The sequence below is a fragment of the Panthera tigris genome, chromosome A3 (genome assembly GCF_018350195.1).
Source record: "Panthera tigris isolate Pti1 chromosome A3, P.tigris_Pti1_mat1.1, whole genome shotgun sequence".
Taxonomy (NCBI): domain Eukaryota; kingdom Metazoa; phylum Chordata; class Mammalia; order Carnivora; family Felidae; genus Panthera; species Panthera tigris.
The window spans coordinates 63,031,534-63,050,959 of record NC_056662.1 but is presented as its reverse complement, the minus strand read 5'-3'; the positions used below and the strand labels follow the sequence as shown (position 1 = coordinate 63,050,959).

The 19,426-nt window shown below is 38.2% G+C and overlaps 1 protein-coding gene across 1 annotated transcript in view; it reads right to left on the bottom strand.

The window, feature by feature from the left end:
- The window catches only part of PLEKHH2 (pleckstrin homology, MyTH4 and FERM domain containing H2), a 106,942-nt gene that overhangs the window by 53,997 nt on the left and 33,519 nt on the right, over positions 1-19,426 (bottom strand). Inside the window, exons 4-13 of the mRNA XM_007097839.3 lie at positions 18,462-18,545; positions 17,577-17,658; positions 12,691-12,876; positions 9,289-10,250; positions 6,205-6,280; positions 4,670-4,764; positions 3,935-4,079; positions 1,250-1,386; positions 1,039-1,149; positions 795-881 (exon numbers count right to left, since the gene is read on the bottom strand). Coding sequence (XP_007097901.2) covers positions 795-881; positions 1,039-1,149; positions 1,250-1,386; positions 3,935-4,079; positions 4,670-4,764; positions 6,205-6,280; positions 9,289-10,250; positions 12,691-12,876; positions 17,577-17,658; positions 18,462-18,545 — 1,965 coding nt within the window. The remainder of the gene's footprint in view (positions 1-794; positions 882-1,038; positions 1,150-1,249; positions 1,387-3,934; positions 4,080-4,669; positions 4,765-6,204; positions 6,281-9,288; positions 10,251-12,690; positions 12,877-17,576; positions 17,659-18,461; positions 18,546-19,426) is intronic.

Below are 19,426 nucleotides of genomic sequence, written 5' to 3'. Positions count from 1 at the left end.
TAACAGATTTCTAGCAAGACTGGTTTTATGTGTGGGTGAATGGCCAGCAGCTATGTCTAGGGTGTGATTCGGTAGGAGGTAGGACAGCCTTCTTCTCACCAGTATCTTTCCGACTTAGGTGTTATAACAGCTGGAGTTCATAGAAGAAATGGCATTTTCCGGTTCTTTATCAAAATGCAAACCCTCCTGAATTTAGTAGTACATCAAACTAATAACATCTTATTGGTAATTCATTTCTCAGATAAGCCTTCCCTAAAATAGCCAGACAGGTTAAGAGCTGAGAATAGCTGGAAGATGAAGTATAGGGGAAGAAGAATGTAAGGCACAAGGGCAAAGGAAGGGTAGTGGACGGTTACTTAACACAAACCTAGTTTATAATGTAGTTTGAACTGAGAAGGCCTGGGGTTTCACACATTTTTGAGGAATCACACTTAACACAAAGTGAATAAAGAAACATTGAATTGGGGCGCCTGGGTGGCTCAGTCGGTTAAGCATCCGACTTTGGCTCAGGTCATGATCTCACGGTCCGTGAGTTCGAGCCCTGCGTTGGGCTCTGTGCTGACAGCTCAGAGCCTGGAGCCTGCTTTGGATTCTGTGTCTCCCTCTCTCTCTGACCCTCCCCCGTTCATGCTCTGTCTCTCTCTGTCTCAAAAATAAATAAACACTAAAAAAAAAAAAAAGAAAAGAAACATTGAATCATCCAATCTCCTATTAGCTTGGATAACCAAGAATTGAATTTTACATGATACAAAAAAGAAAAAGCAAAAAAAAAAAAAAAAAAAAAAAAAAAGTACCTGAACTGTTTGTTTGTTACCTCCTCTTAAAATACTGCAGGTTGCGCTAAGTTCAATATGGCCCTGGGGTTTTCTAATTACGTCACTCTGTAGGAAAGGAAGAAAACGAAACGTAAAGGGACTGCCTGTAATAGTAATAGTAAGAAATGCTTTGTATAATTAATTGCATTACAGGAAAGAATATCAGGAGCTTGATTTACAGTTTGAGGAATTCAGTTCTAAAGGGTAAGTGCTTTCCACTCACCGGAGATTTATAGTAAAGTAATTCACCACCTTTGAGAACGAACCACCTCCTCTTCCAAGTCTTGACTTTACCACTCATTTTTAATAAATAGCCAGATTTTTCCAGGGGTTCCTAATTAAAAAGAAATTTTAAAAATTTAAATTTCATTTTAGAGGCTCAAACTAAGAACATTCATTGATTTTTTTTTTTTTAAACCTGAATCAGTGTTTACATTTTTCCCGTTATCACTGGAAGATGAGCAAGTTTTAGGAAGCTTCTGCTCTGGCTGTGAGTATTCTGTGTCTGTGGGGTAAGCATCTGGGGGAATGGCATAGTCACTTTCAGAAGCCACAGAAGAAAGAGACACACCTAGATGAATAAAGAAATTAATTAGGTCGATATTTAATAATCAGGTGGTCCAAATGCCAGCTGTGAGTTCTCCTAAGGAATACAGGTATTCCACAAAATCATCAGCCCTCCTAAACTATATTTATTCTCATACCTTCTGCCATAAAGAACTTTTAAAGCAAAAAAACAGAACTAGAGGGTAAGGATTATCATGCAAACCTCCAAGGAATATAAATAATAGGAATATAAATATAAACATACAAATTATATATTTATATATAAATAGGAATATAAATGATATTCTTGTATGATCACAAGCACAGCTAATTTTACATACATAAACTATGTGCAATATATATACATAATAAAATACACGCAAAGATACTAATATGTCTTTTATTAAAGATTAAAAACATGTGTATTTTCGTATTGACTTATATAAGGCAAGCAGATGTTTGATTTCAGTTTATCAAGAGTTGTACAATCACATTTTAAACCACTTAGTTGTTGAAATCACTTTTAATTTATTTTACTTTTTAATGTTATTTTGAGAAAGAGAGGGTGTGTGCATGTGCAACAGTGGGGGAGGGGCAGAGAGAGAGGGAGACACAGAATTCCAAGCAGGCTCCATGCTGTCAGTGCTGAGCCTGACACAGGGCTCAAACCCACAAATTGTGAGACTATGACTTGAGCCGAGATCAAGAGTTGGACGCTTAACTGACTGAGCCACCCAGCAATCACTTCTAAAGTAATTCACATTAAAAAGAACTTCACAATTTCAGTAGTGTTTTTCATGAAAGTCCAATACTATTAGCTTATAAATTTTAAAAATCTTTTATAAAAAAGAAGCAATAAGGCTTAACGATATAAACAGACTATTTCATTTGGCAGCAGCTACAAAGTAAAATTCAAGGGAACATTGTCACAATAATTCACTTGCCTTTTTCAGAAAATGACTAGCAAGTTGCAAGCCACATCTGGAGGGTCAATACAATTGGAAATTTTGAATATAATAAATAAAATCAAAGATTTGCATCATTATTCATTGCAATATCTAGCAATTTTTCAAAGTGTTTATTAACATTTAAGGGACTTGTTAGGACAATGTCACCATATCAATATTCTTGTCTATTTGACAAAGACAAGTAATAGTTGTTATAGTAGCAATACTTTTATATTTCATAGAATAACAGAAACTTAGACTTATAAGGGACCTCAGAGATCATCCTGATTGGTGCCCTCGTTCTGTAAGGAGACTAAGGTCCAGAGATTAAACTAAAACATTTATCCCAAGTCAAACAGCTGGGCAGGAGCAATGCTGGAGTGCTAATCTGGGGTGCCCGACCCCAGGGCCAGTGTGCTAGGCACTACCCCAGGTGTTAGGGAGAGAACAGACAATAAAACAGAAAAATCTCTGCCCTCATGGAACATAGATTCTAGTTGGTAGAGACAGAAAAAAAACAGGCAGTAAGTGCTATGAAAAAATAAAACATAGAGCAGACTAGAGGGAATAGAAAGAGTTAGTAGATGGAGAAGAGCAAAGGACTGCAAATCGAATGCTGTGCTCAGGGTAGATCTCACTGAGAAGGCAGCGTTGGAGCAAAGCACCGTAGGATGCGCCCAAGTTAGCCCTATAGACATCTGGGGGGAAGAAAAGCAGGTAAAGGAAACAATCAGTGTGAAGGTCCTGAAATAAAAGCATGCCTGGCCTGTTCTAGGAACAGCAAGAGGGTGTAAGGAAGGAGAAAGGAGATGAGATCAAAGGCACAAAAGAGTCAGGTAACACCTTATAACCATTATGGGTCTTTGCAGTGTTTTGAGCAAAAGTGTGATGTAACCCAATACCAGCTGTTGGGAGCTAAGATAGGAGGAGTAAAGACACCAATGACAGCCCCAAAGCTTAATAAAACCTATAGAAGCTGAGCAGTTCCAGTTGAAGTTGAGGGGCTGGGGATTACCTAAGGGTTCTGTGGAACATAATCTGAAAACCAACAGAGCATGCTGCATTACTTTTGTAAAATTCAGGTGTCATTCAGTGTGATTATCTCTTTCTGTAACCTCTACCTATGCCAAAAGTTTCTTCAAAATCCACTAAAAATCATAGACATGCCCAAAGTAAAGTTTTTGTTGGTTTCCATCTTAATATCAGGTTAACCACCAAATTTTTAGGTGTATTTTCTCCCATTTAGCAGCATAACAAATTTAGCTGAAATAAGTCTATCCCATAAATTATGCAAAATGCCACACGGTAACTATAAAAGAGAAACCTCATTCTGGCCAATTATTTCACTCTATTCCCATAATAAAGTGATCTCTCTCTTACAGATAGGATAAGGTTAAAAAAAAAAGATCATGTGGCTTATATGGAATCACAAAAAAAAAATAAGAAGAGAACTAGGATAAGAATATAAACATCTCAGTCTTGGCTAATTCTCTTTTCACTTTGGTTTCAAGCAAGTACTTTGGCTTTTTTAAAAAGTCCTATTAGGTGGGTGAAATTCCAGAATATCCTGAATTAAATACCCTGATTTATTTGGAGTTGTCTTGTGTGCCTGAGATTTTCCCTCACCTCGTTTCATTGCTCTGGGGCTGCCTGGCCCGCTTCGATTGCGCGTGTCTGACTCCGAAGTCCGGGAACTGGATCTGGAACTATCTTCTTCCTCTGACCCAGAGGAGTCATCCAGGAAGGGGCTGCTGCTTATTTGGGTTGCCTTCTAAAGAAAAGCACAGCGGCCTATCTGTGTCCCTCTCTTTTTAGATATAAAATGTTTCACCAGAAGTCACAAAATAAGATTTTTTAAGGGAATACAAGAATATCTTTTGGTATTATCAAAGTCATGTGGTTAAATCCCAAATTCTAATTAGCAAGGCGTTCGTCAAATATAAAAGATTCCTGGAAACATAGGCTGTTAATAGTTGAAAATACTTATTTTAATTAGGTACTTCAAGCAAGGAGGAGGGAACCCTGGCAGTGACAAAAAAATCTTGCCAAATTAGGAATTTTCCCTACATCATTAATAGTGGTATTTCCTTTAAACAATTAACCACCGTGGAGGAGGTGGAAAATCACATGGGGTGTAACAAAAATGAGCCCAGACCTCTAATACTCTGAGAAGCATAAATATCTCCTCTGGATCTTTCCATTTCTTCTCTTTTTATGATATATTAGAGTGAGTGTCTAAAACTCCCTATAAAGGGAGAGTCTGTGTAAAATGTCAAGAATGGAATCTGGAGCTTAAATAAACAGTTTTCTCGATCCACCATGAAGAGAACCACATGTTTAGTAGTAACAATAATGACTTACCCCCTTCAAAGTTGTGTACACTGGGGTTGTCATATTCTTGTATATCAGAGAGGTATAGAGTCCTGATGTGGTATAGGAGAGCAGAGGGGCAGAATCTGAAAGATAAGACAAAGTGATTTAAAAAACAAAAAACAAGAAACTTCTCTCTAGCACTTAGGTCTATTTCTTATGAATGTGAGCTAGCAAAAGTTCCAATTAAAGAGAAGCTGGATTAACACACATGACTGTTCTCATATAGTCTGCTGTAAGGATATACTCTCTTGCATGGTTCATTATTTCCTCATGTATGTTACTTCCCCAACTAGACTGCATACTCTTTGAGAGTAGGGATCATAGCTTTTATTTCTTCAGCAGGCATTTCTATGCAGGTCAGGCTGGGCAGAAATAGGACAAACATCTGCTGATTCAGTGAGCAGTACCCTATGAAGATATTCTCCAATTATTCATAGCCCTGTTACTGACATGGTGTTAAAACATCATCATGCTTAAGCTTTTATCAGGTGAACCTCATGTTGAAAGTTTAGGAATATAATTTCCTGAATGGTAAGAACAGAACATTGCTGAGAAGAAATAGAACATCAATGGTTGCCTCTAAGATATGGATCAGTAGTAGGAAAGGGAGGGAGCTAGTGGAAAGAACCACAGGAAAACTTCTCTTTTTATTCCATACAGTTTTCTGTTGTTCGGTTTTACTTTTCATACTGGGAATACATTGCTTCTTTAAAAATTTTTTGAAGAAAGGAAAGAAAGAAAAAGAAAGAAAGAAAGAAAGAAAGAAAGAAAGAAAGAAAGAAAGAAAAGGGGAAGGGATGGGAAGGGATGGGAAAGGAAAGGAAAGGAAAGGAAAGGAAAGGAAAGGAAAGGAAAGCAACGGGAGAGTGAGTTTTAAACTCTGGAAAAAAGGACATAGAGACTGATATTTTTATAATTTTAAACAGCTGAAACTCACAGTTTCTTTGCTTTACCCTCTTTTAAATAAAAAGCAAAAAGAGGTACTTTCTGCATCAGAATTGAACATATATGTGCCCCTATATTGGGTAACAATAAATTGCAATTTAAAATGTAAATCAGCAACCTTAGAAATCATTTCCTGAAATACATAATTCTATCTGCTCCAATGGCTTCAAACATTTAGGCAATTCTTGGTTAGTGAAATGGCAATATAAAATCACTTATTTGTTTAAACATGTTTTATTCCAGTAAAAAACACAACATAAAATTGACCACTTTAACTGTTTTTAAGTGTATGGTTCGGCTAGTGTTAATTATAGTCACATTGTTATGAAGCAAGTCTCCAGAACTTTTGTATCTTGCAAATCTGAAAGTCTATGCCAATTAAGCAACTATTCCCCACCCCCCCACCACCACCCAGCCTGGGGTCACCACCCCTCCACTTCCTGTTTCTATGAATTTGACCACTTCAGAGATCTCATAGAAGTGGAATCACACAGTATTTATCTTTTCATGACTCGCTTATTTCCTTTAGCATTATGTGCTCAAGGTTCATCCACATTGCAACATGCAAAATCACTTACTTTTATTAACATTCTCCATATTGAAGGCCTCAGACATTCGAATACCTGATTTGGCTACAGCATAAATTCTGCTCTCCTAATGTAAAAGAGAGATTTAAACTGGATATTTAAAGCAAAGAAATGATTACTTTCAATACACATGTTTTTCATTTGTTCTTCATTTAATATTCACCAGAGCAGAGCATTATTATAAAACTGTCATCGGTGCCAACACAAATATGCCACCGTGAACAGCACTGCAGACGTTTTCCATCCATTAGTCATTCCATTATTTATCTTTGTTCCCTAGTTTTTGCTTGGTATTTTGAATTCTTTTCAAGAGATAGGAAAAAAAGTAAGAGAAAACTTATTCATAGTCACTGGTTGCACATAAACACCACGTTTAGTATTCTACCATTCTAAACACGGTTAAAGAAAAAAACGCAGAAAACCTTGAACGGCTGCAACATGAGGTTAGAAAGCATTCATAATCATTGACTGTACGTGAATATTACCTTTAATATTCTACTATTCTAGAGTATGCTGAAAGAAAAGAGAAAAATCTTCAAGTCAGAAATCACAGAGTAGCTTTAAGTGTTTTCATCTTCTTATTTCAATGTCCGTTTCAATCAAGTACAAGAAATACGTGAGGCTCGGGGTGCCTGGGCGGCTCAGTCGGTCAGGCGTCCGACTTTGGCTGAGGTCATCACCTCACAGTTTGTGAGTTCGAGCCCCGCATCAGGCTCTGTGCTGACAGCTCAGGGCCTGGAGCCTGCTTCAGATTCCTTGTCTCCCTCCCCTCAGCTCCTCCCTTGCTCACACTCTGTCTCCCTCTCAAAATAAATAAAAATTAAAAAAATAAAAAAAAAAAAATACCTGAGGCCAAATAATAAATGAATTTGAGAATGGCAATGGAATTTATCATATTATCTTATTCCAAAAGCAGGTTATTATTTTGCTTTCTCTTCTTTGAGAGAAATCTCTGAAATGGGTACTGGAGAGGTTATTCACCCTGCACTCTGTGAGAAAAGGGATTCCAAGTTGTTCTTCATGAATAATCACCGTGTCCTGAATTGTGCACCACATCTAACCTGGACAGTTGCCTGAACCAAGGCAGGGCAGGTAGTAAGGCTGTGCTCTTTGGGACTGGACTGGCCAGCGGCCTGCTAGGTAACAGGCATGAGATCCCTAACTGTCTGAGACACTTTAGTCTGGAGAGTGGCTGAGTGAACGAAACAGATGTGGTTTCCTTGAGAATGAGATATACACACAGCGAAGAACAGCAGAGTTGGCGGAACAGAAAGATATGTAAACACAGGGCAATAAGCAGGAGACGAGATGCAGCTGGAAGCATGACAGTGTGGAGGAGAGGAGTTAGCAGTAGAGGACAAGGAGAGTCACGCAGATGGGACAGGACAAGCTGAGACACTGGACCAGGGGCAGTGGGTGTCTGTCACCTGTTTCTAAGGAGTTGGCTATTAGAGGTGCTGCCGACATCACATGTTTTCCCACTAGAGTGACTACTGTATTTTGAATGATATTCCAGTTTGGTAAGGATGGGCTATGCCTTCAAATAAACTCTTAAAAATCCTTAAAATACACTCTCATAAATTGAGGCAACTGGAATACATCTCTTTTCCTTGAAACCTGAAAATACCTAACAAACGCTGAAATAAAATCTCAAACTTGGCCAGCCTGCCAGAAGGCTTTTGAAAAGCAATACTACTTTTTCAGGATTGAACAAATTGAAGAGAGAAAGGCAAAAGAGTAGGAAAATGGTTTGCCAAAAAAAACGAACTTGAAAAGCCTAACCTAAATCTCCGAAAATCTCAACATAATAAAAGAAGCAAAAATTTCAAATCTTCACTGCCTGAAGGATAACATAATTGGAATTCCAGAGATTCACATGCCAATAACGTCCACTTTTTTGCGCTATCCAGAATTTAATAATGAACTGCAGACAGTTTCATGTGGACACCACAATGAAATGTTCTTTTGAAAGTAAAAGCAGATACATCTCAAGGTCTGGATTTATAGTAGGAAAACATGGCTGCCTTCATTTGCTTAAAATCACATGGATCTCTAAATAAAAAATAATATCACAGAAGATGACCCCCAAACCAAAAAAATCCTGCAGCCCAGACGCTTCTCTGGAGGCCAGACTATGGCAATATGGGAGGAAAATGTTAAATCCACAAAACAGATAATTTCAGTTTGTTTCAAATATAAGAGTATTTTTTTAATTGAGCGATGTGTAGATATTCCTATAAAGAATCATACAGTTGATGGGCTAACTATTGTATTAATGGTCAGTGTTTCAATGGAAGGAATTTCAATCTACTCCAGATACATAGGAAGATGCTTTTGATTAAAGCAATGGATTTATAAGCTCGTGAAGAGTAACATTAAATTTCTCTTAAAGCCAATCAAGTAAATGATTAAGCACAAAAACTGATGACCAATAAGAGTTAGGTGTCCTGGTTGCGAATTTGTCCAAGGTATCACACGGGTAGGAGGAACACTTCTTCCCCACCCCTGATGTTTCCTTCCATGTGCAGGGAACTCTAGTAACTGAACACTCTGGGTCCCTCTCCAACCATTCATTTCTTCCTCCCAAGGAGGAGGGATGGCTTAATGCGACTGGCAAGCTTAGAAGGAGAAACTGGACAGGCAGAGCCGAGCACCCTCCTTGCTCCTTTCTCTTGAGAAGTAAAGGCATGCAAGAAACACCTTTTGTTCTTTCTCTGGGCTTTAAGCTACCCAAGAGGAACAGACGTCTAGCGGTCTAGGGTTACCTGGGACTGGATGAATAAATCTAGCGAATTCTGAGTTCAGTATCGGAAAGCTCATTTGCCGACCAACTCTCTAAAATCAGTTTTATCAGTAAGAAAGGTAATGTTTTGATCTCCTGCCTGTCTTCACCTTCCCTTATTTCTCAATTGACTCAGAACTCAGTAGGGAAAGAGAAAGGGAAATGGTACTCTGAACACCGAGACTTTTCAGAACAATCTGGACCTGAAAAGAAATAGGAGAAGAAAGTAAAACGTAAATGCCGGTCTAGGAAAAAGCCAGCATGCACGCGTTGCACACGGCAATGTCATTTACCCAAGAGGGAAACCGGTGCAGGGGCGGAGTTGGTGGTTTGCTGCAGGCCGGCTTCTTGGCTGAGTCACAGCTTTCCTGGTCGTCAGAGCAAGGGGACTCCAGGGAGTCATAGGAAAACAATCCGTCATCACAACTAGTGTCCATATTCTCTAAAATTTCTGTACCGTCGTCATCAACTAGATCAAGATCTGTTTCCTGAGGTCTGAGCGGCCGGATCATGCTGATGGCATTTCTGTTTGTACCAAACATCCTATCAGAACTTAACTGTGGCTGGCTTAAGTGCCTTTTGGCTAGTGCCACACTTATACTGAAAACATTAGGAATCCTTAACTTCGGGGGTGGCAGGTTTGATGAAGGCACTAATTGTGTTCCTTTTCCAGAAAGTGAGTTAGGATGCTTTGGAGTCAAAGCCGGGGTCAAAATAGGGCTTGGTGTATTGGCCTCGCTGGACGAAGATGAATAATCCAGTCTCTGAGACTGAAATTTTTTATTCAGTTCATCCGATGAACTATCGTGCTCCTTTTTATCTGATTCAGAATTTCCCTTTCCAAGGGGACAATTCTGAGCTTTCCACTGTGCCTCCTGTTGCCAAGAATACAGCTTCTTATGCTCCAGTCTCTTTATGCCAAAAGTCTCTTCTTCAAATATGGAACTGCTGTCATCAGATGCTGTCAGATACGCCTCGCTGCCCATTCTGCTACCCTGGACGCCTTCCTCTGACGTGTGACTGGAAAGGGTGGACGTGTACCTGCTCTTGGATCTTCCTTTGCTCCCACCTTCCTCGTCCGAACTCCAGTCACTCCCTGGAGCCCCAGAATTCTGGGACGTGCCACCATCTGTTGCAAAGCTTGTTCTTGTTTTCCGATTCTGTTCTGAGACACAAGTGGTTTGATGCAATGTTCTCGGACCCCGGTTGTTTTCCTGGATTTGGTTCTCGCCTGACTTTTCTGGAATTTCCATTTCTAGAAAAGCATACATCATATTGGCATGTTGCCTTTAATAATGTCAACTCTCTGTACCTACACTATAAAAAGTGGAATTTTCGTATGAATAAGGTTAATTTACATTATCCTTTAGTTGTATGTCTTGTTGAAGCCCAACTTTGAAAACTGTAAGCTCTATATAGAATACGAGTCTTAACACTTCAATAGAATAGTATGAAAATTAAACCCCTTTTTACAAAGAAACACGTTGGGTAAAAGGAAACCGACAATGGTTTAAAATGAAAGAAGCAAAATGTGAAACAGGGCAACTCTGACTATCAAAAAAAAGCAGCCACCAAAGAATACCACTGATTCTGTTTTAAAGCAAATGACAGCCTTCTTTCAACTAAATTTTCAAAATCATAAGTAAATTTAAACATAATAAATACAAAGCTATAGTTTAAAAAACAAACAAACTTTGTTCCCAGGCTTCCATACATGAAATATGCAAAGCCATGAAGAAAAAACACAGAAAAGCCCTCCTCACTCTACTTTTGGTTTATTCATATATACAAATGTGTTTTTACAACAAAAACGATGTTTTTTAACAATGTCTTTCCACACGGCTTATTTTTGTTTATCATATAATTAATGAAATGAACCAGGGGCTTCATAAACAGCGAGCTAAAAATTTAGGTTCAAGAGTGTAAGAGGAGGTGCCTCAGCGGTTCAGTGGGTTAAGCGACTGACTTTGGCACAGGTCACGATCTTGCAGTTCGTGAGTTGGAGCCCCACATCGGGCTGTCTGCTGTCAGCACAGAGCCCGATTCGGATCCTGTCTCTCTCGCTTTTTGCCCTTCCCCTGCTTGTGCGTGCTCGTCCTCTCTCGCGCTCTCTCAAAAATAAATAAACATTAAAAAAAAGAGTATAAGAGAAACTTTTAAACATAGATATGACCTTAATAACAAGGAAATAGAGGCTGAACAAATAAACTCTGTGATTTGGCATCAGGCAATTTGTTAAATTTGCATGTGAACAAGAGCTTCAGGACAGGCAACCCCCACTGTTCTGAGCTATGCTTAACTGACCATTAGAAAGTAGAAGGGAAATTAAAATGACTTCTCAAAAAAGAGAAGAAAATTGCAACTAACATCAGAAAAGCAAGTAGCAAAGGAGAACTCCGACTGGAAAAACATTATGTAGTTTTCAGGATTTTAAAACCAAGCACAGAGACAGCTTTTGGGGCTGTAGTTTTTCTCCTTTGGAGGAAGGAAGCAGGAACTGAAAAGTGAGCAGATGCAAATTCAAGCCTTTAAAATATTTGGGCAAAGTCACACTACAGGTGGCAAAGCCAGCAGCTGACAACAGAGCAAAATTTAAAGGGGCTTTACAAACAAAAGAAGGGTAGAAATCTGCACACAGGTCCAGGACTTAAAACATCTATGCAAATATTTTCCTCTTTGAAGCAAAACGGAAAAGGGAAAATCAAAGCAAGTATTCTCCTCTTTGAAGCAAAACGGGAAAGGGAAAATCAAAGCACTCACTGAATTGTCCCCTGGTGTTCTTTTTCTTTATAAGTTTACTATGCCATATTTGACTTTATATTTAACATCAAGTAATTTTAAAATGTTTTAAGTAAATAATAGTAAGTTCATTGTTCTAATGTGAAACTCAGCGAAAACAAGTACCTTATAGGTGTGAAGGTGAACTTTTTAATTTTAAATATCACTGCTACTGGGGCACCTGGGTGGCTCAGTAGGTTAAGCGTCCGACTCTTGGTTTCGGCTCAGGTCATGATCTCATGGTTTTGTGGGTTCAAGGTCCGCATCAGGCTCTGTGCTGGCAGTGGGGAGCGTACTTGGGATTCCTGCTCTCTCTCTCTCTCTCTCTCTCTCTCTCTCTCTCTCTGTCTCTCTCTTCCCCTCCCCTGCTCACATTGTCTCTGTCTCTCAAAAATAAATAAATAAAACCTTAAAAAAAATTAAATATCACTGCTACCTACTTCAGGAAAATGTACCAAGAGAGGAAAATCAGTCTCTCCTATGCATTCTTGGCAAAAACTTTCAAAACAACACACAAGATAACTAGCTATACAGATTAAAGGCTGGACTGCTCTTTAAAAACATTTTCATAAAACATCAACTTGTCAAGAAAAAAAAAAACAAGGAAAATCAATCTATATTTGGATGAATCTTAACAAACTATTTTTTCTTTTTAAAAAATGTCAAAGTAGGGGCACTTGGGTGGCTCAGTTTGTTGAGCGTCCAACTTCGGCTCAGGTCATGATCTCACGGTTCGTGAGTTCAGGCCCCGCGTCGGGCTCTGTGCTGACAGCTCAGAGCCTGGAGCCTGCTTTGGATTCTGTGTCTCCCTCTCTTTGCCCCTTTCCCACTCACACTCTGTCTCTCTCTCAAAAATAAATAAACATTAAAACAAATTTTAAAAAATGTCAAAGTAGATTCTTCTAATCCATAAATACCTTCTATGTCTTTTCCCTCAGTGAAGTCAGGTTCTTTAGATGATATCTTGCTCATTTCCACAGATTTTACTACTTGAGGAGGACTCCTTGCTCGGGATAAAAAGCACCCAAAGGTCAAACTGCTTAGGCGCTGGCCTTCCGAGAGCTTTGGTGTAGAGACAACGGATGACTTCTTCCCCTGAACTTCTGCAAGATCATTAATCAAAATCAAGATTGGAATTTTTTTACAATAGTTTATTAAACACAGAACCAAAGCATATAAGATCTGGACAACTTACTCTTTATACCAGAAAAAAGCCTGCAGTTCATCTTAATTTATGTACAGTAACATGGAAACGTCAATGTCTGGCATCACATGCTAATGTTTAAATCTGTTTATATACTTTGAATGTTCTAAATATTTTTTAACTACAGAGAGAAAAATATTGAATCCCTTTAAAAGTAGTTCTCAAATAGGGGCGCCTGGGTGGCTCAGTCGGTTGAGCAGCCGACTTCGGCTCGGGTCATGAACTCACAGTTTGTGCGTTCGAGCCCCGCACTGGGCTCTGTGCTGACAGCTCGGAGCCGGGAGCCTGCTTCAGATTCTGTGTCTCCCTCTCTCTGCCCCTTCCCAGCTCATGCTCTGTCTCTCTCTCTCTCTCAAAAATAAACATAAGAAAACTTCAAAAAAAAAAAGTTCTCAAACAAAAACACAAACAAATAAAAAACAGATTGTAAACAAGTAGAGGTTGTTGCTTCTTGCAAAGTCACGTACTGGTAAATAGCAGTCAAGAACTGGTAAAATTTGATTTGGTAGTAATGCTACTAATGGTGAGGAAAAAAGGAATGTGATCCGGTTGCCAAGACAACTAAAGGAAATTCAGATCATCACTGGGGCAAATATCACATGATCACTGTAATAACTTTTGCTATCTTAGTTTTCGGTTTGCTTCTTCCAAGAGAGCAGAAAGAGGGGCTTGATGTAACATGACCACAATATGGCGAGCCTTCATCGCTGTGTTAGAGGAAAAAAAAGGAGAAGGGGCAGTTTCTAGACACAGAATTTAGATAGCTCATGCAGTGATTAATTACAGATTTAATCCATCTTCTAACACCCCTGTTTACAAGATTAAAAGCACGGAGATCCCAGTGATAGTAAGAAAAGTTTCCAAAAAAATTAAATTCTTACCTCTGGGAGAGCACCAAAGGGTTAAATTAAATAGCAGCTGATAACTGAGTGGAGCATAAGAAAAATATCTTATCTATAGTATTCTTTTGGGTGTACTTTTATTATTCTCATGTTGATTATCTCTCACAGAACTAATCCACAGTATTTTAATAATCATATATTTGCATATACATTTTTAAAGTACTATACTATATCTACATGATTGTATCTACTCTTCTCCAGTCCAAGCCTAGGCCCCAAGTATTAATACCCTTTAGTCTACAAGACTGTAGAGACTGCCACTGAAGACTAGAATTACAAGCTAAGAATATCGGGTAAAATATCAGCCTTTTCAGAGTAGGCTTATTATATTCAATCTGTGTCAATGATTCCATATGTAAATATGGAATTCCAAATCAACTATGTGGACACTGACTTCTCATCATACAGGTGGAGAAATTGTGATAGAAGAAATACATATCTTGGTCTACATCCATGGCTCCCGGCTTTCAGCTCCTAAAACCCTTGGGATTTTCTAAGTGGTAAGAGCAATAAAAGTGTCTTGTTTTCAGAACAAGCTCTTTCAATGACATCAGAGTTTGTGTTGATGAGGTGATTTTTGGAAAGCCCCTAAATAGCCTCAGGATGGGGGCTGGTTGCCTGGGGAACCAACCACAGGATTAGAAGGTTAGAACATTGAGCCTCATCCTCCACCCACTCTACCTCTGACCTCAGGGGAGCGGAGGATTGAAAACTGACTTAATCACCAATGGCCAATGATTCAGTCAGTCAAGCTGACATAATGAAGCTGCCATAAAAACCCAAAAGGATGGGCTTCTAGGATGATGAACAAGTGAAGGTGCTGGGAGGGTGGTGTGCACAGAGAGAGCATGGAAGCTCTATGCCCCTTCTCCAAGCCTCGCCCTCTACATCTCTTCCATCTGGCGGTTCCTAAGTTATATCTTTTGTAATAAACCAGTAATCTGGTGAGTAAAGTGTTTGTTTGAGTTCTGTGAGCTGCTCTAGAAAATTATCAAACCTGAGGAGGGTCGTGGGAACCTTTGATTTAGACCCAGTTTGGCAGAAGTGGGGCTGAAAACTGATACTTACAACTGTGTTTGAAGTGGTATCTGATGTGGTGGGGGGTAGTTTTGTGGGAACAAGCTTTTAAGCTGTAAGATCTGATGCTAATTTTAAGTAGATAATATCAGAATTGAGTTAAATTTGTAGGACACCCAGTTTGTGTCTTCTGGGAACCGGAGAATTGCTTTGTGTGGGAAAAACTTGCACACATCTGGTGCCAGATGCATTGAGGGAAAAGGAAAACAGGAGCTTTTTCCCTTACAAAATGAGAGCCATAAGTATTAACATGCATTAGACAAAACAATTTCATAGGTCTTAAAATCGACAACCTCTCGTGGAACCAGGAAGGCACTATTACCATTACCATTTTACTGATGTAAAAAAAAAAATGCAGAAATGTAACACAGTTATGAAATTGTAGGGCATTAAAGCTGACTTCAAAGCCCATGCACCTCTACAATGCCAGTATTTTTCCAATGAATTCTGTGAAACCCCAGGGCTTTGAGGAAATGTCATAGTGGGTGAAAGAAGAGGCATGAGTACGGACTTCAAGCTGTATTAGAAAGCTGTAATCATCAAGACAGTATGGTACTGGCACAAAAACAGAAACTCAAATCAATGGAACAGAATAGAGAACCCAGAAATGGATCCACAAACGTATGGCCAACTAATCTTTGACAAAGCAGGAAAGAGTATCCAATGGAAAAAAGACAGTCTCCTCAGCAAGTGCTGCTGGGAAAACTGGACAGCGACATGCAGAAAAATGAACCTAGACCACTTTCTTAAACCATACACAAAAATAAACTCAAAATGGATGAAAGACCTAAATGTAAGACAAGAAGCCATCAAAATCCTCGAGGAGAAAGCAGGCAAAAACCTCTTTGATCTTGGCCTCAGAAACTTCTTACTCTACACGTCTCCGTCTCCAGAGGTAAGGAAACAAAAGCAAAAATAAACTACTGAGACTTCATCAAAATAAAAGCTTCTGCACAGTGAAGGAAACAATCAGCAGAACTAAAAGGCAACTGACAGAATGGAAGAAGATATTTGCAAATGACATATCAGATAAAGGGTTAGTATCCCAAATCTATAAAGAACTTCTCAAACTCCACACCCAAAAAACAAATAAGAAATGGGCAAAAGACATGAATAGACACTTCTCCAAAGATGACATCCAGATGGCCAATCAACACATGATAAAATGCTCAACATCCCTCATCATCAGGGAAATACAAATGAAAACCACAATGAGATGCCACCTCACACCTGTCAGAATGGCTAACATTAACAACTCAGGCAACAACAGATGTTGGCGAGGATGCGGAGAAAGAGGATCCCTTTTGCACTGCTGGTGGGAATACAAACTGGTGCAGCCACTCTGGAAAACAGGATGGAGCTTCCTCAAAAAATTAAAAATAGAACTACCGTATGACCCAGCAATTGCACTACTAGGTATTTATCCAAGGGAAACAGGTGTGCTGTTTTGAAGGGGCACATGCACCCCAATGTTTATAGCAGCACTGTCAACAATAGCCAAAGTATGGAAAGAGCCCAAATGTCCATCGATGGATGAATGGATAAAGAAGATGTGGTATAGATACACAATGGAGTATTACTCAGCAATCAAAAAGATTGAAATCTTGCCATTTGCAACTACGTGCTGGAACTAGAAGGTGTTATGCTAAGCGAAATTAGTCAGAGAAAGACAAATATTATATGACTTCACTCATATGAGGACTTTAGGATACAAAACAGATGAACATAAGGGAAGGGAAGCAAAAATAATATAAAAACAAGCATGGGGACAAATATATAAGAGAGTCTTAAATATGGAGAACAAACAGAGGGTTACTGGAGGGGTTGTGGGAGGGGGAAGGGAAGGGGTAAGGGGCATTAAAGAATCTACTCCTGAAATCATTATTGCACTATATGCTAACTAACTTGAATGTAAATTAAAAAAATAAATTAAACAAAAATTAAAAAAAAAAAAAAGGTGAGGCATGAGTAAAGTGAGTCTGCAAATGGACCCATCACCTAACACTGCTTTCACTGTTTTATATCTTGATAAAAAAAATACTGTTTTGAAAAGGGTTCTGTTACTAAATAAGTTTGAAAACCACTAGACTAGCCCAGGGTCTAATAACCCTGTGGATTCATCTTGTCTTCAGCTCAATGTGCACTTGAGTGGTGATCACCAAAATAGCATATTAAATAAATCTCTATCTGTAACTCTACCACCCATCTTTAGGCTTTTGAGTCGAAAAGGAAGAAAGTAACCCAAAGCATTAAAAAATGCAAAGAGTTTATTATTCTTATTATAAAATGTTGCTCAAAATATTCAGGCTATAAGAATTTCAATCACTATTGAATATCACTGCAATGCAAGTGAAAACAGAAAATAAAATACCTGATGTTTTTTAAGCAAACACACCTGAAATTAAACATTCAAATTAATATTATCCCTGTTGGGTTATCTCCAATTGGCTAGCTGTGCTGATATGGACATGTTGGCTATTTAAATTAAAATCCACTCAAATTAAATAAAACGTAAAATTCAATTATTTGGTTGTGCTAGTCCTATTTTAAGTGCTCAACAGTAAAATTCCATATAGCCTAATAAACCCAAACTAAGCTATCTTAGTCAAAATACTCATACCTTGTAGTTTTGACTGTATTATTCTTATCTCTTCAGTTTGATTTTGGTTGATCAAACGAAGATTCTGATTCTCTACTTCCAGCTGAAAGGACATAATTGTATTCTTTTATACAGGAATAACATTTCTAAAATGTACTAATAAATTATGATTTTTTTAAATGTTACTACCTAATTACATGTAAGCAAAATACGAAAGAAATGATGAGAAAATATCAGATGAGTTTATCAGCATAGTTATCAACCTAGATAATCATGGCTTTAATATTTATTTTTTCCAGAACTATGACTTTTTTTTTTTTTTTTTAGAGAGCACAAGCAGGAGACAGGGGCAGAAAATCTCAAGCAGGCTCCGTGATCAGCAGTCCAACAAGGGGCTCAATCCCACGACCCTGAGATCATGACCTGAGCCAAAATCAAGAGACAGATGCTCAACTGACTGAGCCACCCAGGTGCCCCTAAAGCTGAGAGTTTCAAATATTTTCACCCCCATGCCTTTCCCACTGTAAAATTATTTTAAATCAAATTATTTCAGCATTTAATGTGCCATATAAACTAATGCGTTCTTCTCAAGATGATACTGAACACATTAATTTTATGATATACACACATATGTTCTATAACTATTTAAAATTAACTAATTAGAACTAAAATCAACTAGTTAGAATGGGGCTACTTAAACTGTTTACTACGAGCCTAGCAATATTTTTAATTTTAGAAATACATTGGACATGAAAATAAAAGCTACCTGTCTCATGTTTACCAAAAGACAGCAGCACCACCAACTGATCAGAATTTTGTTTCATTCAGAATGATCAGATATTCTGATGACTTATCTATTCAAAAAAAGTAAAAGGTAAAGAAAAGGCAAGATATAGCAATAAATACCTCATTTAATTTAAGTGTTACCCATTCTTTGATCTTAGCTGCTTTCTCTTCTATTATTTTAGCTTCTTGTATCCTTATTTGTTTCTGAAATAACATTAGCAGTTTAGTTCAAACATAGGCTCAGTGATCTGGAAATTTTACATCATAAATATGATAGACAAATTCACTTAAAACCTGTTACCAAGTTAACACACTGACCTTCAATATACAATAAAATACTTCAAATAGAGTAAAAAATAAAACAATTGTCCAGCAGATATAATAACAAACACAAAGGCATATGCAAATATTATTAGTTTTAACAACTGCTTTCTCTGAAAGATCATATATTGAAATCCATCCACTGAATTTATCAATAAAGTAAACGATTTCTGTAAATGGTCTAGGGTTTATAACAGTGGGATAGCAATCATCCAGGCTAGGGAGAGGAAAATTAGACTCTCCCCTGGAGCATGGTTTCTTTTCCCCTCAAATGCAAGTTTTTATTTGTTTTTTGTTTTTTTTTTAATACAGTTTTAAAAGACCCAGAAAAAAAATGAAAGAAAAAAACTCTAGCTCACATTTACCAACCTTAAAATCTGGTTATGGTCATAAAATTACAAGAATATGACTGTCATATAAATCACAGTGGGTGGGAGGTGGGACGTGGTGAAAAGTTAAAAACCACTGAGCTAAACAAGTACTGATCCCCAGAGAAATGAAAATAAATGGTTAAGATAAAAAACAATTTAAAGTACTTAATAATTTCATAGTGGTCATATTTAAATGATGCTAAATGATGATGTAAGCAAATAACCTTTTATTTTTTATCTTTTAGAGGGGGTGGGGAGAAGCAGGGGGAGAGAGAGAATCTGAAGCAGGCTCCATGCTCACTGAGGAGCCTGTCATGGGGCTTGATCCCATGACCCTGGGATCATGACCTGAGCCAAAATCAAGAGTCGGGCGCTTAACCAACTGAGCCACCC